Raw genomic sequence first — 23166 nt, forward strand, 5'->3', positions numbered from 1 at the left:
GGAGGGTGGGCAGGGGGTCACACAGTCCCGGGGGCGGGCGGGGGTGCTGCCCCGGCCGGCACGGCTACCCCGGGGCGGAGCCACGGCCACTCACGGAGCGGCCCGGCCGCCCCTCCCCACGTCGGGGTAGGGGAGGGGGGGTGTGTGGGTGGTCCGGCCGCCCGGACCCACCTTCCCTGCCGCCGGCTCTGCCCTCCGCCTCCCCAGGCCCCGGCCCGTGGGCCCGGCCGCAGGCCCGTGGGCTCTGCCGCTCCTCAGGGCAGGAGGCCGCGGTGCGGAGCGCTGCTCCCCACAGGCCACCACCTGCTGCCGGGGGGCAGGGTGCTGCGGGGCAGGACACAGGGCTCCCACACACTGTCCTGGGGGCTGCAGGGGTGTGGTTTGGATATGGAAAGGCAGAAAACGCCGCTGAAACTCCGGTGACCTGGACAGACAGGAGCAGTGCAGTCACTGCAGGCTTCACGGGCACAGCTGAAGTCCTTTGACTCCAGCCTGCGGCTTCCTGTTAGGTGCTTAGCAGAACTCTGGGCTCCTGCTGGGGTTTCCATGGCTCCATGACCAGGCCTATGCTCACCTGCCCAGGATGGGACCAGAGGAAGACACCTGGCCCTTGCCTCCTGCAGACGTGCTGGGTGATCTCCTGTCTATGGTTTCACCCCGGGTTTTTATAGGGTTTTCTCCTGCCTTCCTTCCAGGTGGATACATGGCAAAATTGCAATGAAAAGGGGGCTTGGAAGGGGCTGGAGGATCCTAGGAGCCCAGGTGTTCACTTTGCAGAGTGTCATCCCTGCTGGTGCAGAGAAATGGAGAAATCTTCAGCCCAGGACAAAACCCCATGCAGCGCATGTTACTGCAGAGCTCCCTCTTGAGTAGCTCATTGCAGCCTGGATGACACTGCACATGCAGGCATGGAGGGAAGGGACAGGACGGGCTCTGCTGCACTGTGGAGAGCTTGGGGACTTGCACCCAGGGGGCTCTCTCAGAGAGAGGCAGCACAGGGCTTCCTGGGACACAGCAGAGCATGAGCCAAGCTGCACAGAGACACAGCTGGAGTGGGGAACATAGCCAGGCTTAGCTCCTGGAATTTTAAATGCCATTTCAGTGGTTATATTTGGTGTGCTATAAAACTTAATTAGTATAGCTCCATGTGATCCCGTGTAAAATATTGTCTTCATCCCAAGCAATGGATGGGTTAGGAAGCACTTGAAGCAGCCCCAGACAGAGAAATCTCAGCTCCAGACACAGTCACTGCCTGCACTTGACCAGAGGTGAAGCCATCATTTCAATCCTGATTTCTTATCTGGCCTGAATGAAGTGCTCTGAAATAGAGTTTGAGAAAGAATCACTGGCTGCCCGGGGCAACGAGTGTGTTGTCATTCCTTTAGGCACTGCAATTCCTACTTACTACAGTCTTACATTTACAATCTCCCTTTATTTTTGCACTCAGGACATAAACACTTAGACAGCAAACATGAGCACACAACCCCACTGGAGAGAGACAGAGCTGATCCAATGTCCCTCAGCTGCCAAGATCCCTTCCACAGTCAGTCCAACACATCTCTGTCCCCAAAGTTGAACAGAAACTTTTCTGTAGTCTGCATTAAACGTATTGGGCTAATTCTCCTACCTACAACCTCCTTCTCCATCCCAACCTCTGCAAGACAAAAGTATTAAGTACACCAGGGAAGCTAATATGCACAAATCTTACGGAGAGAGTAGGAATGAAGCCTTATAAAACTTGCTTGAGATAGTCCTTTAGCTTAAATGCCCTGATTTTTCAGTTGTCTTTTCAGTTTTAATTTTTTTTTCTAATTTTCTCTGCTTTGTGCCAAACCTCTGTTATTTGTAAAACAGAATTGATGCTATAGTGCTTTAGGAAACAGTTTCAGCCAGGCATTTTAACACAACTTTATTGATGCATCAGTAGCATAAAAGTAGTACCAGCATTAACCTGATCTACAGGAATAAGTCTTTGAGCTCTGATTGCACAGAAAAGTTTGAGTTATATTTAGAATTTAAGTGTTTCCAGTGAATCTGAAATCTTTTGACAATGCTGTGTCCAGGTATCACAGCAAAGGAAAAGGGAGAGGGACTAGGGGAGACATGCTCACATTAGAGATTCAGGAGAAATGAAGTCAAATAAGTACAACATGAAATTTTAAAAGTGACATCATTAATTAAATTGTAGACACAACCAGAAACAAAAGGTTTCCTTTTCCTAGAAGCCTGATGACACAGAGTCCAGAGGAGGAAAAGCCTTGAAGCGCCATTGCCACTATACTGCAGAATAATCTTTACATGCTTTAACATCCTCTAAGAGGTTAAAGGCATTTAGTGCATTAAAAAAGTCATGACCTCGGGGAGAGATGTGGGGGAAGCAGAAGGGCAGCCTTGCAGATGCACCCCCAGCAGTCCAGTCAGTACTGTGGACAGCCCCAGCCTAGAGGGCCTCCCTTCCCTGATTTTATGTCTTATTAAGAAGTAATCAGAGAAGTCTATTAGCCTCCCTTCCCTGCTGCAGGATTTTAGAGTGTATTCCTTCTCTGCACTGATGTGGGGATGCATAATTAAAACAGGCACCAAGGGACATCCCTGCAGGCTGCTTGCATAGCATTCAGTCACCTCAGTTTGGACACAGTGAGTTCTTCATCAATCTTACATCCACTCTACATCTCCCTCACTCCAGGTTTAAAGCAGCCTGCCTCCTACACATTCCCAAACACACAAGTTACACCTGTGAGCATCCCTGTAATCCCCCAAAGACTATGGTGCCATAGCACTCCCTGATGCTCATCTTCCCACGTGTGGCCTACCTGTCCCCAACACCTACACTGATACTCAGCTGCAGCATGGACATGGGAATCCCAGCAATGGCACTAGATGCTGTCATGGAAATAACCTGAATTGCAATTTAGATGAGGTCAGAGCAGAAACAGTTTATTGCTATGGTTGTAGAAGAGGATAGGTAGCAGAAGAGCAACTGAATCTGCTGGTAGACTATTAAAATAAGGGGAAAACAAAATTAAGGTGATTCAACTTTTCCTGTACTAGCTGTATCTTTAGATACAGCAACATTTTAATGGTGATACCATTTGCTCTTTGACTTCACAAAAGTAATTAATTGCTCTCAACTCATTCCAAGTACACCGAGAATAGAGAATTAACTGAAAAATATATGCACAAGAAAGAGGTGGGGAAGCCAGTCTGAAATTTGGATCAAACCAATCCTGTCATAGAGATGCAATCCTCTTCCCTTTGTTGGAGTGTGCCACTGAGTAAACACATAAGCAAAGGCAGGAATATCTGTTGTTCTTGTGTTTTAAGGACACTTTGTCAACAGTTTGCAGGGAGCTGAATAAATTACTCCAGTCAGGATCACTGTGGGACCTTCCAGCATCCTGAGTAGTTGTAGAATGAAGTGATAAAGTGAAGTATAGCCTGAAACTTGGATAGGAGAGACATTTTTCAAGCAATTGGAGAGTTTTCCTATGTTTTCTCCTCTGTCTTTGCAGAAATATCTCCTAGGGAGAAATTCCTGGACACATCACACAAGTTGGAGCAGCTTTACCTCCCCAGCAGTTGTATGGGACTGGGTGAGTGTCTCAGTTTCCCCAGTCTTTGCTACCTTCTTCATTCTTAAATGAAGTCTCAGTGAGTGGTGGTTGAATAGTTTAGAGCATATTCAGTAGGAACTGACACATTCCAAGCAAAGTTCCTGCTGCTGTGTGAATAAGCTTTACCTCTGGCAGTCTAGTGGAAGAAGGGTCTGAATGTTCTCTCAGCTCCTTTCTTTGCACAGAGCCACCCTTTCATGATTGAGTATTTCTGCCTTTAGTGCCTAATTTCAGGGGAGGTGGAGGAAACACCAATTGGATGGCATTCAAACTGTCACTTGGCCTGTCCCCTGCATGCAAACTGCTGCTGTTCTTAAAGCCAGAATTTTTTAAAGATCTACAGAAGGATTCCAGCTCCTTGGGGTTGGAGAAGTAACAGAGCATTCAGCCCATTGAAACAGGGAGTTATCTGAGCATCCTTGGACACAGTGACCTCTTGTGCTCCTGACAATCACACTGGCTGACTCTGGGTTTTCCTGCCCACCTTCCCTCGTGTGTAAGAACCCTGGCAGCATTTGTCTAATGACAGCAGCCATTGTTTGCAGGTTCACCCAGCAGCAAAGCTGAGCACAAATGCCACAGACACATAGACACAGGATGCATACAGAGGACACTGACACGTTCAGTCACACAGATTGCCATGAACAAGGTGTTAACCTCAACTGCACCCACTCGTGGTACCTATGTAAGACATAAACACAGCTAAGTTTCCACCTCTTCTTTAACTGGTAGAGCTCTATGTTCACTGATGAAAGCACATCATGCCCTCCCTCTCTAGGTTCACAAACACTGATTCATGGGTGGCCTTGCTCTGGGCACAGCCCTTCTGCCTGCCCAGTATCCCTGCCCACAGCCCCAGCCCTCACACTGAGCTTTTCAGGTCCTTTACTTGCTGGCTGGTGCAGCTGGATGCACCAAACATGAGCACTCACACAATTGTCCCCTGAGCACTCCACCACATTCTGGTCATACTCCAGGGTACAGTTGTCAGATTTCACCCTTTCAGGCAGAATGTTCTGTTTCAGCCACCAGCAAATGTTTCTCTAACTGTCCTTTAAGATCCTCTACTTGATCTTAATTTTTTTTTCCTCCTGTGTGTCTCTCAAACTTCTGATCAGAGATTCTGTTCTTCTTTTGCCATCCTCCTCACACAAACTGAAAAATACAACCCACTGAAACTGGGGAATTACAGCTTCTGGACTCCAAAATGCTCCTTAAACATAAACCCTGTAATAATGCAATCAAGTGTTGTTTTTTTCATCCCCAAGGTAAGTATACAGAACAAGAGACTGAAGAGAAGAAACAAGATATACAAGGGCTTCTTCCTGGTCACAACATCTGGCTTAAGCCCACCATGCTGGCTGAGGCTGAAGTCATTAGCAGCAGTAACAAAGGAGGCTCAGACTAGAATCTGTCTGAGAGGGTTTAATGGGGTCCATCATACCACCTGAGTCTTTTAACTCTTGGTGTGGTTTCTTCTTCAGATGAGAGACATCCCAAGAACCTGTCCTGAAGTGGCAAAGAGCTCAATGCCCATCTCTGAAGGACCACTGTTCATACAGGTTCACTCACACTAATTCCAACATGGACCTTTCTGACCTACGCCTCCAAAGGACTTCATCAATTTGTGTTCATTCTTCCTTCTTCTAGCTGATTTTAGAGTAGGACCTCTTACTGTGGCTCTGGACTGACCGGTGTTAAAAGCTGGAATTCAGTGCCAGCAGAGATTTCAAAAAGGTGATGTTACACAAGTCATATATACTCACTACAAGCACACGGCCAAGAGAATCACTCAAGGCTGCTCTGAGTTCTGCTTTCTTCAGGACAAGAACGAATCCATCAGGAAGGTTTCACTTTGATCACTGTTCCAGGAGACAGGGTGTGAGTTGAGTCAAGAGGCCCACTCGGGCTGCACTTGGCATCTCTGTCTCCACATTTCACAGTCCCAGAACCAAGGCAGAGGGCTGATACCCCTGGCTGCTCTCTGCCCTTGCCATAGCCTAAGCCCAAGCACACATGACATGTAGCACTCCTTTTACACTGGAACAACACATAAAGAACTGTGAGTGGTGGGCAACAAGCTGGGGAACAATTCACAGCTGCCAGGCACCCCTGTTCTATCCCTGTGAAAAGTCCAGTCTGCAAGACTCAAGGCACAGTTTACCATGAGAAGGACCTTCAAAAGGCAGTCACTTTCTCTTTGGTCATGATATCAGGTTAGAAGAACTTGTCCATATGTCACATGCACTGGTCTCTCTCTCTCTAGATCAACAGAGCTTGATCTAGAAAGTAAAAGGCAGCACTTCTCTTTCACAAAGCCAGTTACATCAGAGGTCATCATTAGCTCATCATATTTTGAAGCCAGGAGTCTTAGCTAAAACTTTTGTATCTTCTTTTCAATATTAATTAACTATAAGAATGTCCAAAGGCAAGGTTCCCATTGGAAACATTTTACCTCTTACTAATTGGATGTTTTTTCTGCTTGCTTCCAACTCCACATTGGGAAGAAACTTCCTTTCCTTGCATTAGTTTCCTCATCTCACCATCATTTTGCTGAAAATAAGAGAACTACAGGATAAGCCTTGTTTTGGTAGGAATGGCAAAAGGTTACGAGTGTTTGAAGGTCTTTAAAATAACTTGAATTTCTAAAATTTTTAATATAAGTAGTTTTTCTGCCTCATCCATTTCCCAGAGACAACATAAAATCATTCTTTACATTGTACATTCTGGAATGCTACAAGCATTCTTGTAGGTCCTTTTTTTTTTTTTTTAATTGACCAATCAAACCTTTTCAATTGTCTTAAACCCACCATTTGGCATGGCAAGGAGAAATAACCCACAACTCTTCTCATCTCCACACCTGAGGTCAGCCTCTGCTGACACTGGCATGAAAGATGTCTGTTTCATCCTGACTGATAAAAAAAAAAAAAAGTACTCATAATGAACTGTTCTCATATCAAGCCACGTGATAAACATTTTCAGTCAATACAGCCCTGAAAAGGACTTGCAAATAACTACTAGCTGGAATTTCAATTCATTATCAATGCCTGCTGCTTTTTTAAAACCTAGCAATCCATCTACCCACCAGTGCTTTAGTGCTACTTCTTATAGCCTTCTATGAACAAATGAAGACACAACAGAAACCTGTTGAAATCTCTAAAGCCATGTAAAACCCGAAGGCATTAAAATTTATTAAATGATGCAATAACAACAGAATTCTTTATTTACAATAGCATTATTTAACATCAAATAAGCAAATAGCATCAGCAAAGCAATATTAACTTGCATAAATGTATTTAAAATTTCTCTGAATATATCTACCTTTGCATAAACTGCTAACACTAGAAATACAAACATCAATGCAGGTGAACAAAGTGATGTTCAGAGTCAACTCCGTTTTGAAAATAAATCACAACCTGAAACACTGTAAGCTTTCTCCTGAAGAACCATAGTTTATATATTGCTTAATTTTACCCTTGTATAATCTTTTCATATACACACATCTCAGATGCAACTTCATGATGAACTGTACAAATAAAACCCACAAATGACATAAAGGGAAAAAAATTAAATGACAGTAAATGTTTGAAGAAATGTGTCCATCATCTCTATTGAACAACATAAAGATTAAGTGATGATGCACTTATTCCAAAATTGTACACAATTCACTATACAAATATAATACATCAGACAGCTATGTAGGAATATACAAGACTTAAAAACAGATCTAAGGCATTATGCTAGATTTTAGCATTTTGAGGTTCTTGCACATAGCTTTTACCTGTAGTAAGAAACTTAAAAGATTTTGTTTTAGTCTACAAAGAAACACCAGGGAGAAAATTCTAATTAAAATCAAAGCCACTACAGTAAATTTTCTTTTGTGCAGAGAATGCTTTTGCTCTTAGGCAGCATACTACCATACAAATACTAGAAAACTTTTAAATTCACACCAACAATTAATGGCTTAAGTTGCATTTTAAAACTGATTGTGTATCTTTGGGTTCTGCAAGTGGAGCTGTGCCACCCATTTCGTCTGTTAAGCCCATATGAATTCCGCTTTTAAACAAAGATTAAAAAATGTATTGTATAAACTGCAAAAACATTGCTTTTAATTAATACAGGCCCAAAGGGATACTGGTGTGGGACAATATTTTAAGGATTGAGTACAAATTAACTCCTTGTAGCAAAACAGCTCACTTCACTTTTTAAACTCACCACATTACATGAACACTTAAACGGGTCGTACGACCATGTATATATGCTTATTTTTCACATTATGCGCCTTTCACATTTAATAATGTAAATAGAACACTGATTAATTGTTCTCTTAAAACAAAATCCAAGTACTTTCTCCGACAAATTTACTGTATACAGGATGAAAAATACTGATAATGAAGGGAATTGATTTGGCTTTTTTGTTTCTATAGTGATCAATATGATCAGAAGATTCCTTCACTCACTTTTCTCTTTCATTACTTAGAAGACGACAAAAGTCACAATGAACCCAAACGGAGCCAAAGTGATAGGTACAATCTCCTTTCTTTCAAAATGGCAATGGATGATGAAGTATCATAATCACTACAGATAAGGGTTTGCAGGTCTGTTGTGAAATGGGACAAATTTAAACTATTTTTTTCCACTGTGAAAAAGAATAATCTATCTGCAGAGGTTATGGTTAAGAACCGAAAAAGAATGGAATAGCAACAAAATTATTTTTAAACTCATTTACACTTTGTGGTGCATGAAATTAATTCCTTCAAATTTATACATTTCGTATATAAGTAATTTTTTTTGTCAGATACATAATGCAAGTTCAAGACCAATGCTGTAGTAATGAGGCTGTGGAGGTTAGGACTGATGGTTATTATTTCCCATCAGCAGGTCAAAGAATGGCTCAGCTGACTAAACATTCTGTTTGAGTACTGCAACAGAATGGTGACAGCTGAAAAAGTGTTGCTTCTCCAAAATGGTGGCACTGTCTTCTTTAAGGACAAACACAGAGACAGCCTTTGTAATATTTTCCTCAGCCTTAACATAGAATAGCCACTATTTTATTTGAACTCCCACCTGAATACCAAAACAAATTATATGACAACAAGACAAACTTTTCAATCCCAAAAGGCAGGGCTGATGAGATATTATAAAATGCATTGCATTTTACATTTAATCAAAAAATTTGCGTTCAGGTTAGAAAGTTTGTGGATTAGTGTCCTGGTTCCGGCCAGGATAGGGTTAACTTTTGCAGAAGCCAGGAGAGGGCATGGCTAGGACCCAGAGGTTATTCTGTAACACCTCACATCATTCCCGGGGTGGGGAAGGAAGTTTCTTCCCAGGAGAAGGGCTCTCTTCTGGATCAGCGCAGTGGCGGAGGGAGCATCGGGCATGTCGCGAGTTTCCATTTGTCTCTTTCTTGTACCCTCTGTCACTAGTACTGAAGTTGTTACTGTTTTCTTATCTCATTGCTGTTTTCAGTAAATTGTTCTTATCTCAACCCATGATCTTTACCTTCTGTGCCTCCAATTCCCCTCTCCAGTCCTCCACAGGGAAAGATGGAGGGGGAGCAAGTGGGCTCACGGTTTGGAGAGTCTCAGTGGGAGCACCGAATTAGGGAATACCGTTCCTAAACAATTAGGAATCAGCAGAAAGAAAACAGGTCAAACTCATCAATTTCTTAATATTCCAAGTCCTCAGAAAGTGATGTCAGTATAGTAAAAGATTATTCAAACCACAGTGGGCAAGGAAAAAAACCAACACGCCTTAACAGTGGCCTGCTTAGTAACAGTTTTTCTAAGATTTGTTACGAAAGGATATAAACATACAAAAATCAAGAACTGGTTCCTACAGTGGCTGCATATAATATAGGTTAATTAAATGGTATTATGAGCAGAATCACAAGGCTTAGAAAATGAGAAGTCTCAAGCCTACAAATTAGGTCTAATCAAGGCATTGTGATCCTTTACAAAACACTTTTCCAGGAGACACACACGGCTAAGAAGATATCTAATTTAATACTGAAGTACCTCATTTGGAATCAACTTCACAACATGTATATCTCACAAAAATTATACAAGTAAAACACTTAAGTTTTCAACTTAAATTATTGCTTGTTTACATATAAACTGGATTTTATGTACCTTACAAAACGTCTTCGTAGTCCACACTGCTTTAAAATAATCAGAAACATGATAGTGGTGAAGTCTGTAGTGATATCTGCTATAGGTATTACAGGAATTGTTATTTTCCCAGCTAAGGGGATGGGAACCAGAAATTATCATGCTTTAAAGCAGGTATCTTTGATATTATGCACCAATTCTGCCACTACCATAATCATTACATGCATTACCATTGAACTCTGCTGTTCGGCATCCAGTAACTGGCTGTGCAGATTGCTGGAAACACACCTAAGGAAATAACGGAGTAACCTGTTTTTTAATTCTACTAGAAAGAGTAAGATGACAGAGGTCAGGAGAGCCAGGTTAAAAAAAAAAACAGATTTGCTGATTGTTAGGAATTTAATTAAATGAGAATGTAACCAACTTGTATGTTTGGATTAATGACTTGCATCATAAACACTACCACAAAACCCAACCAAATCACCCCTTATAAACAGCCCTCTCACAGGGTAATTTTCATCTGTTTCACAACTTTAACCCCATTCAAAATTGGTCTGTATAGTTTTCTGCATCAGTTGATCTTCTCTGACTTGCTGTCAGTGGAACATGCTTGTTGGAGGTCTCTAAATGTACCAGACGTTGCTTTTATGCCCTCCTCCATGCCTCCTCTCCGCCCCAAAATGCAGGCCTTAGTCTAAAACACCAGTTTTCAGACAGAACTGAATCCTTTGCACCAGACTGTGTAAGCCAGGGAAAACAAAGCAAAAAAACCCCAAGGTCTAGAACTAAACAGAAACAGAACGAGAGCATGGTCGTTTTTCCTTAAATACATACATTTAAATACATTCAATCTGACATGGTTTATGAAAATTGCCTGTCAACATTTACTTTGCAGGAGAGATCTAAGTTGCACTAAGGTGAATGCAGTGAACAGACTGAGCAATGTCTGTACGCTAGCTCCAGACTGTCAAAGAAGAGGCTGCTCTTGGGCAACGCCCCGGCTCCCCTCGGGAAGGCAGGGCTGAGTCCTGTTGGCAGCAGGCAGCCGCCGGGGCCGGCAGCTCCGCGGGGACACGACAAACAGACACAGCTCTTCAAATCGGTAAGGGTTTGGGGCCGTCAGCCCAGTCAGCTGAAGAAAGGAGCAACCAAACCACCCTCAGGGTCAGCAATATTTCTGCAAAAGAAGAGAAATGGGGGAAAAACAAATGAATTCTTCCTGCTGGGATAGTGAGGATGGACAGGTCAGTGAGATCTGGGATGCTGGAGTGCAACATCCACTGTCAACCGTGCATTACCGTAATGCTTTACACCTGAAATTTAATTGGAATTTATAAAGCTAAACTATTACTTGTGTACACTGATACAACTGACCAGTGATTTAGTTCCTTTGATATCAGTGGTGGTTTGATTTCACTGCATTCTTAGGTCCTTAATTCATTCCAATTATCCTGGATGTTATAATAACTCAAGATCATCCACCTGTTGGAAACTCCACCTGAAGGCATAGCAATAGGGTTTAAAAGAAGTCTCATTCTCAGAATATGTGCAAAAATCTCTCTTAGTGCTGCATCACTGTCAAAGAAAACAACTGCTCTGGCTCACTTTCCCTTCCAAGACTCATAATGAAAAAGGGAATAAAGAAATAAAGCCAGCTTCAGCTATGGGTCCCTAGAGACGTCTTTTACCTCATACTTAATACCCTTGTGATGTCTTTACCCAAATATAGTACAAACTGGTTTCAGCTGAGTTGATTATCTTCTTTCTTATTCACAAAAACATCAGGATGTGGTTTTCACAGTTGCTTTAAGACTACTCCTTCCAGTGGCTGCAATCTGTGCCTTTCTGTCTTCCTCTCCTTCTAAATGCCTTCTCCCATGGGTTGCTGTGGTCAGTCAGGTCAGAGAGTCAATCCAGCCAAACCCATCTTCCTCCTCCCCTGGGGTTGCTTTTCACTCACATCCTGTGGCTCTGGCTGTGGAGCAGCTCTTTGCTCACAGCTTCCTGTCACGCATGAGGAAGGCCCTGTTTGCTCAGGGACAGTGCTGCTGGGTAGGCAGCCTTCTCACCAGTCCACATGCATGCTGCCAGGCTGCCTTCTGGAAGCTGTCTACACCATACTTTGGACCTTCTCACAGCTTCCTCTGCACTCACACAAGGCCTAGAAATGTAGCTTTACTGACAAATAAAGCCAGTGTCACAAATTATCCCACAGTGCAGGAAAGCAAGGTCCTATGTTTTGTACATTTCCTATTCCCATTTAGCTGGTGCAGCTGGAGCTCCTTGGGTGTGACCAGCACTGAGTCCTGATCATGGTTCCTCTTTCCTTCATCACAGCGCAGAGACACCACACTCACATCCCTCATGCCCTGACTAAGATGGACAAACTAAACCTTGGCTCCTCTTTCTAACATGCTGAGAAGCAGTTCACGGACCCTGTTAGTGGTTTTTGAAGTGGAAATGAACGTGAAAATCCAAAGATGTCCTTATTTTCAGGGTGGATGTTTAGGAAACAGTATCTCCAGAGAGATACAAAACACTCCCACTATACTGGCAACTTGAAAAAATATGTAATGCAAAAGTTGCTCATAAGTTACACAGCTTGAACTTTCTTAAAAAAAAAAAGCTTTGTAAGAGTAGTTTATGGCTCAGCTGCATGAAAAAAGCAGCTGATTAACCTCTATTACAGTTCAAAGTTCAGTGGAAGGTATTTATAGTGCATATAAACTATATTTTCATTGACAGTCAGAGGTACATTAGTAGAATAAATGTAAAATCACAAAGTGCAGTCTGATGTACCTTTCCAAATAATTTGGGATGTTTGAAGAAGTTGCTTTTCTTTAGGTGAAAAAAAGCTTCTCTTATGCATTGCTACTGTCCCTCTCACTATCATAGCACCGACACCACTGTTATAATTTTACACCCCAGAGATTCCCTGCCAAAAGTCATGCCACTCATTTCTTTCCACCTGCACCCTGACTTCTCTCCACCATCTCTTGTACCTAAAAAGGCCCACAAGAGAGCTGGACTTTTTACCATGGCATATAGTGACAGGACAGCGGGCAATGGCTTTGAACTGAAAGAGAGTAGTTCAATATTAGATATAAGAAGAAATTCATTACTGTGAATGTGGTGAGGCACTGGAGCAGGTTGCCCAGACAAGTTGTGGATGACTCATCCCTAGAAGTATTCAGTGTTAGATGGGGCTTTGAGCAGGCTGATCTAATGGCAGGGGGTGCCCTGTCCATGGCACGGGGTTGGAACTAGGTATCTTTAAGGCTCCTTCCAACCCAAACCAATTTATGATTCTGTAATAATGCCTTGGTATATAACAACTTCTGTTAGAGCAGAATACACTGCATCTTTTTATTAATCAAAGTGGCCATGAAATGGCTGCAGAAGAGACTCTTTATGTACAGATCCCCCACTCTTGGGGACGGACATTTGTATGTTTATATGGGCAAGATGAAGATGTGAGAAGAATTGGCTGCTGGGAAGTGTATTTAAATACACATGAATACAAAAAAGACAGGGATACAATAAAATATACGTATGGTTACTTCTGCCTCAGTACTTTCACATTCTTCATTTTCACTCATGTTATTAACTTTTCAGACAGATGTTTCCAATTTCCCCTATTACTCAAATTCCTCTTCTTTAACAGCAGAGAACTTAACCGCGCCCCGGCCCAGGAGGAGGCGCCGCTAGGTGGCGCCTCCCCCGCGTAACTCGGCCGCTCTGTCTGTCTGTCCGTCCATCGTCCGTCTGTCCCTCCCTCCCCCCTTCCTTCTCTGTATCTATAGAGCAATCCTCCCTCACATTAATTACTATTATCCAGGGCACTTGGAACTTGGTAAGTAAAAAGGTACCTTATCCACTCCAGCCTCAGTATATTCACAGTTCTGCTGCGCCTGTTCCCCATTTCTTACCCGTGCTGCATCTCCGTCCTGCTTTATCATATCCATTCCAGGCAGCTGGTTTGGAAAGAGATTGCCTCCCCTCATAGCAGGATCATTAACCTATTGGTAACAAGATATTAAGGAAAATGAATCAAAAAATATCTTGGGAGGACGGCTGGGAATTCAAAAGAAGCATTACAGACCATTACACTACTTGCATGTGCCAACACCCACTCCTGACATGATGCTAAAGTCAGGGAAGTGACTGTATAGCAGTCACTACTCTTGCACAGCATGTATTTGACTTATATTACTCTGCTTCACAGTCAACAACAAAGATTTCGTTCCTGACACTATGACCTTTATGCGTATTTTAAAAAGCAGGTTCCATAAATTATGTTAGTGTTATCTGAAGAGGAAATCCCTGCTATCAAAGTTCTGAAAGCAGAAATATGTAACAATCTTCCTAACCTCAATAACACAGGGCTTTGCTGCTTGCAAACCACCACACACTTTTTTCAAAGCCTGATGAGATAACATGTAGGCTAAATGATACCAACTACTGACTCGGTTTTAACAACACTTTTCTGTTTGCAAGCAATGGGAGAAAGGTAACATTAAATGGGAAAACATGCAGTGACATGCTTTCCTAAAGGATGGTCTCCACAATTTTGTGAACACAGTCACAGGAAAGTTAAAGCTATGTGTTTTCTGCACAACCAAAAGGTCTGTCATGCTTAGTCGTGTGTAATTTGCCAAATTTACAGGATGGCTTTCTCAGTCAAAGGATTAATCTCACCATGTAGGAACTGGCATAAAATACAAAACAGAGCCCTTCAGCAAGGTTCTGAAATATTAGAAGAAACAGTTTGCCTTACAAGTTTAACAGGGAAAGAAAGAAACCTCTTTCTAGGAAGACTTTCTTGAGTAAATTCTACTCCCTCAGTGTAGATCCCATTCTCATGACACTCTCCCCTCCAGACATATGCATCAGTAAAATTCTGTCTCAGCCTTCTCTTGCTGAGGAAGACTCCTCAATTTACCACACAAAGTCTTCTCACTTCAGGTCCTCCTGACTGTTATTTCTGTTGCTAGTCATTGATTTTGAAAAATACATTCATATGCAACCACCTAAAGATTGGTTTCCAATCCTGCCAGAGACAAGACTACAATTCAGTGGGAAAGATTAAAAACTTAAAATATTTTTGCCTTAGGAATTTTGACTTCAAAGAAATTAAGTGCTGCAAGTCTCCTAGTGATGCTTTCTGCTCCTTGGAGAGATTTTTAAACCTGAATGTGAAAATTTAAATCAGAAGGGAAGATAACCACATTATTTTATTCATAAAGAAAGATAATAGACAGCTTTGCAGCTTTATCTGCACGCAATTGATGAATCCATGTTTAAAAAGTGCTTTCTGCTACTAATCAATATTCATTAGAATGTGCAAGTACAAATACCTTCTCTGATAGTTTAGTAGACAAAGGGAGGTTTAAATGAAAGCAGAAATAAAAAATTTGTATCCTGAATCAACAGCAGTTTTGGAACCAAAAGATGGCTGCATGATTTGCCTCATGGCACTTAGGACAGGTATGGAAAAGGAAGGTGGCTCCAGGCCACAACAAAAGGAACAAAGGCATCAAATGAAGTTTCTTTAATCTGGTATGCTGAACAAAATCAAAATACCATTTCAAGATAACTCTTCTTAAATGCCATAATAATTTTGGCCTGGGGAGTACTGCCCTGTGCAGATTAATACACAACTACTCTGACTGGACTTCTAAATAGGGGTTTGCATCACACAGTGAAAAGCCTCTTTTCTTGCACAGGTTTCAAACTGCTTCTGTGATAGCTCAGTAAACAGCACATATCCATGATGCAAAATAAGTAACAGGCAAAACCATGGCAGTAGTCTACTGTGCCAACAAGAAGATGAGGACAAGAGCACAGTAAGATCTCTGAATGGTGAAACACCAGGAAGGTTTACTTTCTTGATGTGTGGGGAAGCTATTTTGGACAGGAGGAACCTGCAGACCTGGCAGCCAGCATTTCAGCATTCCTGGTAGCAGCCTCCTAAAAGAAACACTAGTAAGAGCAGCCTGAACAGATTTCATGTAATTATAAGAGAGAAGATAATAATGAGACAAGATCTCATTCCTCAAATATATAAAAGAGCCTTTTAAGTATATAATAATTACCAAGCCCATTTTGGCCACAATCTTTTTGCTTGGTGATCCTGGGAGCCCAGGTGGTAGACCAGAGAAGCTGGAGATAACAGAAGTATGATCAGATAGATACCAAACTTTGTATTTCTGAGCCATGGATGCTTCTGTCTGATACAGCATAGTGCCACAACAAAAGAGGAGAGAGAGCCAACAAAATCTGTTTGGTACCAGGGGTAATACACCTGCCTCTCACCCGGTACGTCTGTCCAGGCACAGCTGTTTATTATTAGGTAGTAAGATCTTACTTCCAAAACCATCCAATAGTAATAATGTTGAGTTTTTTTCAAAAGCTAGAACACATTTGCAGAGAGTAACAGGGAATCACTGTTAGTCTCACTGTGGTTAGAAAGAGACAAGCATGTGGAGTTCAGATTATGTATTGTGGAACAAAAAGTGACACTGAATAAGTAAACAGAAATGTAGGTGACAGTATAAGAAAACCCCAAAGAATGAATGAAATGGCAACAGTCAGCAGAATTACAGAAAATACAGTCATTTTGAAAACCACCAGTTACAAGAAAAAGTTCAGCACAGTCTAGGTCAATTGCTAAATAAAGATGTCACTTAAGTAAAACAATATGCCCTGAAAACAGGAAAAAAAGGTGTCAATATTAGTATTCAAGTATACATTTTTAGTTACTTGTGTTTCTCAAGAAAGAAAATGCAAAGCAGTAGAGCACATTCCAGAGGACGAAAAAGTACTGTCTTGTGGCCCAGAAATGTCCCCTCAGCTGTCAGCTGGCAACCTCTGACCTAGACCAAGCATAAAACATTTGCTTGCAGGTGACACAATGCTGGGATGGTAAATCAGGAGGAAAACAGGCCACTGTTACAGAATGAGCCACAGCACTTTGCTTTAAAGGACACTAAGAAATGCAATTTGATGGAGACAGGAGGGAGGCAATACTCCTGGGAACAAAGAATGCAGGATTCATCTATGCAGAATGTGTTGAGGAGAATTTGGGGGACCATCATAAGGGTTTCAGTGTGACACTGTCACCAAAAGAACCAAGGCAACCCATATACTGGAAGAGAAATTACTAGCAGAACTTGACTCTACACAGCTTTGGTGCACTCACTGTTAAATCACTGTCTCTGGTTGCTCCATTCATGTTTCTAGGAGGAGGTTACAACAACACAGTTTAAAGTAGATCCAAAAAAGGGACTGATGGGCTGAAACCCAAATGTTGAGATGGATAAAGAACCTCAGCCTATTTAGCTTACTGGAAGTTAGATAAATGCTATCTTGAAACAAGATCTTGTAGTCTAACAGGAATGAAAAGCAGTGTGACAGCTGTGCCAGGGGAAACAGTAGCCTGCATGGAAATCTTTGAAATAAAACCAGATCTCTTTCTACAATGCAGTTTGTAAATTCAGGTTCCTAAGAAAAATTGTGTAGCACAGGTATGCTGAGAAATCAGATTGGGTCATAACCTTTAAATCACCTTTCTTTTCTTTTTTGGTTTTACTACTGTTTTACTACAGTAAATGAGTGCAACTCTATTACTTGGTAACTAATAATAAACAAAGTCTGCTATAATTTGGCTTAGCAACTGGGAATATCAGAGAAGGTGACAGATTTGGGAGTATCAAAATTACTTTGGGTCTCCTGTATGTAGCAGCTGTAAAAGACAAATGTGATCTGTAGCTATATCTGTCAGAGTATTCCAAGAGAAATGGGGAAGAACTAGTGTCATGCACGTGGCTCTGGTGCTTAGGAAATACTGATTCAAACTAGAACAGCTGCAGGAAAGCAAAAGGAGTTTAAAGCCTAAGGGACTGAAAAACCATGGCTTGTTTGGCTTACAAGAAAAACCCCACAAAACCCAAAACTAAACAAAAAAAATCTACCCAACCTTATAGCAAAAAAAAATCATGTTGATAGAATCTTACTAAGATACAGGAGAAGAAAAAAGCTATTTAAGGTAAATGACAACATTGGAAAAGTAAATACTCTGTTATCAAATTTAGGCTGGAAAAAAGTCATACATTAACAAGGCATCAACATAACCAGCTTTAAACTGGAACATTATGGTATCAGAAAAAAGTTATAGCAAGAGATGTCTATAACAGGAGATGTTACCTGAAGACACAAGAGATACCTTCCTGCCAATATTTCTAAGAAAAGTCCATAATTTCAAGCCTGTATTTTTGAACAAGCTGAAGGTCAGCTTTGAAACAAATATATGAGCCTGTTAATTAACGGGATTTGATTATCAAACACTTAATAATGTACTGAGAGAGTTTAATTGCAGGTTGACAAACAGAAATGTTACTTTTTCTTATTTCAGATATCCTAAGTAGCAGTATCAAATGAGAATGAGTGTGTAAACATTCTCTCAGCAGAAAAGAACAGGTTACTTACCTATTGATTCAGCAACCTATTTTATCTGCATCACATTACAAAAAATGTGCATTTAGTGCTTGTAAAGTTGCCACATGGACAGCTCTGAAAGCTGATTGAATATTTATTGTTTGGGACTACAAGTACTGTGGCAGTTGAAGGATCTTCCAAACCCTGCCCATACAAGCAGCTTTCACTCTTCTCTCTAGGAAGGAGCTGCCTGCCATCCATTTCCAGCCTTCACTGCTGGGAAAATCAGCAACTGCAACTGTGCTAGAGACACTTACCTACTAAGAACAGGAGCTACCATCAGCATGTGCTTCCCATGAAGTCCAGGAGCTAGCTACAGTGCTCTCTACCTCACTGGTCACCTTGGCTATTCGAGTGCAGAACTAAAACCAAAGCCCTTTTGTCATCATTTTTCAAGACAGCTAGTAAGAGAAACATAATGCAGTGGACCTGAAAAACCACTGGAAGTAAAAGCAAATCCTCTAGCTTGTCATCTCACATCCTTAGATTCTCACCTGCTCAGGACCCATGGAGGACAACCCTGATGTAGGCACAGAGGTCGCTGAGGTCATGCTGATCTGCCCTGTCATCTGGTTCATGTTGTTCATACCACTTGTGTTGGTTGCCATGGATACACTGATGTTCATGTTATTGTTGTACATGCTGGTGCTTGCTTGCTGCCCAAAATGTGGTGGGGACTGTTGTGAAAACATGCTACAGCAAGGAATGGAAAAAGCAATGTGTCAGACTTAGAATGCTGAAGCCACTAAGAAACTTTTAAAAATATATCTTAAGCTAGAATTTGTATATTCTGTCATTTATTCCAACTTCAAAGGAGAAACTAGTTTTCAGCTGCATCGATGTCTAAGGAGTAGATTTTCAAAATTTAAGGTCCCATGTCTGTGTACAAAAATGCATGCCTTTGCATGTGAAACTATGGCAGAGTACAAATCTGTTATGCATGTGCAAGAACAGCCAATCAGCAGTCTAAAGGAGCTTTGGATGTATTTTAAAGTAATGTTTGGAGGGAGAGGAAAACACCTTTAACCTCCAGTGTTAGCACAGTGCAGGACTGTTGAGCTAAAATTGAAGGCAGGATAATAAACTTTCTTTTTGTAAAATAGGCTATTTGCATATACGAGTACCAGATTTGCACATACAATTATGGGAAGCAGGCTCACAAATATAGACATGCAATTGTGCAGGAATTTATCTACTAGGTCTTTGCATCAGGTTTTGAAAATGTGGCACTGTAAGAAACAACATGAAGTCTAAGGTATCTATGTTTCTTTAAGGACATTTCTGAACAACTTACAGGGGAGCAACTGTGGGAAACCTCATCCTAGATTTTATTCAGTCCAAATGCTTTCTGGACAGTATCTTCCTTCCCACTGAAAGCCCTATGAGGGACTTCTTCACACTTCCTAAAATGCACTTCACTGTTTACACATCAGTCTTCTCTAGTCTTTGAGCATAATTCAACAGCCAATGAAACAATTATTACTGACAATGTGTCTGTTTGGAGGATGTGCATTGGACTGAAATACTGGAAGGGCTGCTGTGTCTCAGTATCAGTGGCTGACCTTCCCTTCCCTTGCACTGCTCCCACAGCTGAGGAAATCTTTCAGGGTTAACACTCAATCTTGCACTTGGGTACTCAGGCTATTGCTGTGCACTCTGAGACCTGGTGCAGTGCAATGGTATTCTGGGCACAGGACCAAACCCAGAAAATCCCACCATTCTCTTCCTTCCAATTCCATGTCTTTTCAGGCCACCTCACCCAATTTTTAAGTTGTTATCTGGATGGCTGAAACAGTACACTACAGATCATTGTGAATACTCAGTGGCTTGTGTAAGCTCATTTGACATGTCTCTGCTGTAGAGCTGCAGTTTAGCAAAGCCAACCATTGGACTTATGGAGCTGCCCCTGCTGCCATTTTTGGCAGAAGCCATGACAGTGGTAGCTATGCCTCCTGCAGATGCTTCAGGAAGATCAAGAGGATGAGGCATGGACAAGGATGAGGGTAAGAGATAAATTAGCTGCTTTAGGGGGAACATTACATGGATTAGCCTCATCAATAAAATACTGGTGTTTTGGGTTTCTTAAATCTTTGTCAGCTAGCAGGAAAAAAGATTTGTTGCTGTGCTAGGACAGTAAGCCTGAGAACTTCAGGATGAAAAAAGCACAATGCTAGAGACAGCAGTGTGCACCCCAGCGCCAACTGATAAAGGCTGTACCTGACAGCTCCTCCCATTTTCCAAGGAAAAGCTCAGATCACTGCCATCTGGAAGCTCATTGCTGCCTACTAATAGTGTTCAACATCCAACCCATTTGATTTGGACAGACTGATTATTAGAGCTACACCCTCTGGGGCAGGGGCCTCAGCTGAGAAGGTGACTGTATGTGTGAGGTATTGCTACAATGCTGTCAGGGAATGACAGCTATATGCTGACCCCCAGCATGTGCAAGGACTAATGGGCTGAACCTGGTTACACTCCAGCATTTAAAGTGGGAGGTGATAATCCACTCACTGCAATTCCAGAGCAGCAGAATGCATTGGCTCTGGTTTAGCTGATCCAGCCATGTAGAAAGCAGTGTGGGATGAATATCATGTGCAGAAGAAATGCACCCACACAAACGTTAGGGGCTAGAGCTCACAGTGCAACACAGGTGCTTTTAAGGGCACACAGTGTTTGATCAGTTATAACAGACAAAGCAATGCATTGTGTGGATGCAGATCTTTTAGCTATGCACTCACTTTGCCTTGTATGAAGACAGAATTTAAACCAATTCGTCAAGCCAAATTGAAAAGAAATCTCATTTAGGATAGATACTTAGCAACAAACAAACACACAAACAGTTACATAAAACGAGCCCATAGGTAAGTGTAGACCATAAATGACCCCATTACTCTGTGTGCTCATTTTGGTCTTCTTCTGGATTTACCTGTTACCACCCATATTCCCTTGTGCCCACCCATTCATCTCCGTAGAGGACTGATAGGCAGGATTAGCCTGAGACTGCTGAATCATGGGGCTTTGAGTGTGAGCCAGCCTTGGTGACATCAGTGGACTCTGAGGAGTGGTGGCCCCTGTGAAGCCTGGATCGGGCTGCTGACTAATACCTGAAGAAGAAAATGAGAAATTTACCCACTGTACATTCAGAGTTAAAACAAACCAAGAGCTCATACCTGCAAATGTGTCTTTAACCAGTCTTACTTTTATCATCTGGTAAGAGTAGATACCAAATTTATTGAGTTGGATGGACATAATTTGTTCTATCAGCAGAACTTTCACATAACATATTATTTAATATAACATAACTTATACAGTAGGTAGAAATAAAGAAACTGTATAACAATAAGTGTATTAAGGTAACTGCCCAGAAAAAAGTGGCTTGTGGCTTTGTAAATAAAGAAACAGTATTAATTATATTATACATTGGGTTAGGGGTAGGAAATGGAATGCCTTATCTAAACTAAATGGTATCTAAACTAATGGAATGCCTTATCTAAAACTGATTTATATTACTTAAATTGAAGAGGTTTTTGTTTAGTTCACTCAGTGTCCACCAAGCAAATACATACACGTGTTTGTGTGCATGTACACATATTTATCTGCATACATCTATATATAAACAAACACACACACTGCACTTCTGCTGTGGCTCAAAGGAAGAGCAGTGCTTGGAGAGTAACTGGTACTAGAGCTAGGAAAGTGGAACCTCCAGGGGGTCCAAACTGCCATGTTTTCCACTGTTCTCAGGGAGCCAGGCAAGAGCCTGTGGATCAGGGGCTCAGACCCAGCACTGGGAGGGGGACAAAATGCACAGAGGGGGAGCGGAACCAGTACCGTAGTTTGGAGGAAATGGGAACTGCTGTGCGTTTGCCTGCGGGATGCGCGGGTTGCTCATGGTTGCTGGGATGCCGCCGGTGGCCACCATGCTGGGGGTCATGCTCAAGCCTTGGCCTCGCATCATCAGCGTGCGCTGCTGCACCTGCTGCTGCTGCTGCTGCATCTGCCGCTGCCGCAGGTGCTGGCTCAGAATCTCCCGCTGCCTCTGCGCCAGCATCTGTGCATTGATGGGGCCCTGGGGAAAACCACCACCCGTCCATCAACAACCCTTCCAAGGCAACCCAGCCAGCAGAGGCATCTCCACTAGAGCAATCTCAAAGATTCCAGCTTTTTAGCCCCCTCATCACACAACTAACAGAAATACAAAGCAGGGGAGAAAAAAACCTGCTAATGCTTCTGCTGGGAAAGACTTCCAACACTGCAAGAGTCAGTAACTGAAATAATACCAGTGTTTAAGGCTGCAGTGATTTGTATGTGCAAATGGAGCAGATCATTAAAAACACATATCTTTAGAAAATGAGAAGCATGGTTAAAAATGCAGTTATATCAAATATTTTTTAAACAGCCATCCATCCCATGTAAAAATGGGAATGACTCTCAGAAATGAAACAGCAAAATACTCCCTATCACACAGATTGCAATATTTGTATTGAAATTGTACTTGCCACATAGCATTACTATTGCATTATATTGGGGCAAGAAAGCAAATAAGGAAGTGACTTTCTTTTTTAAAAGGTGTTATTTTTCTCACCTGTGCTGGCACTCCAGTTCTCAAAGACAGATTCATATTGGAGACACCGCTGATCTGATTTATCAGTGGCTGCCGATTCTAAAGAGAAAAAAAACCAAACCACCCCAACACCAAAACCCAAAAGTTTTTAGAAGGAAAGGGAAAACAAGAAGTGTTACATACAAAGTCATACAGATATACTTCCCTGATGAGCTGGTCTGCAGACCTAATTCTACATATCCAAGCAGTGACTAATTTTGCTCCTCAAATCCTACTCCCATTCACAGAATGCTGCTTCTTAAAGAGATAATACAGCATAAAAATAACAACACGGGCACCATGCTGTTTATACCAAACATGCTCCCTTCATAGTTCCTGT

The 23166-nt window shown here is 42.0% G+C and overlaps 1 protein-coding gene across 5 annotated transcripts in view; it reads right to left on the reverse strand.

Moving 5' to 3' along the window:
• Positions 1 to 6761: 6761 nt before the first annotated feature.
• NCOA2 (nuclear receptor coactivator 2) overlaps positions 6762 to 23166 on the reverse strand; it is a 188226-nt gene continuing 171821 nt past the window's right edge. For all 5 annotated transcript variants that reach the window (XM_077186425.1, XM_077186430.1, XM_054636477.2 and 2 more), the window contains 6 exons: positions 22809 to 22886; positions 22055 to 22292; positions 21150 to 21327; positions 18718 to 18916; positions 13657 to 13746; positions 6762 to 10904 (listed from right to left, as the gene is read on the reverse strand). In XM_077186425.1, coding sequence (XP_077042540.1) covers positions 10893 to 10904; positions 13657 to 13746; positions 18718 to 18916; positions 21150 to 21327; positions 22055 to 22292; positions 22809 to 22886 — 795 coding nt within the window. In that variant the 3' untranslated portion in view covers positions 6762 to 10892. The remainder of the gene's footprint in view (positions 10905 to 13656; positions 13747 to 18717; positions 18917 to 21149; positions 21328 to 22054; positions 22293 to 22808; positions 22887 to 23166) is intronic.

The sequence above is a fragment of the Agelaius phoeniceus genome, chromosome 1 (assembly GCF_051311805.1).
Source record: "Agelaius phoeniceus isolate bAgePho1 chromosome 1, bAgePho1.hap1, whole genome shotgun sequence".
Taxonomy (NCBI): Eukaryota; Metazoa; Chordata; class Aves; order Passeriformes; family Icteridae; genus Agelaius; species Agelaius phoeniceus.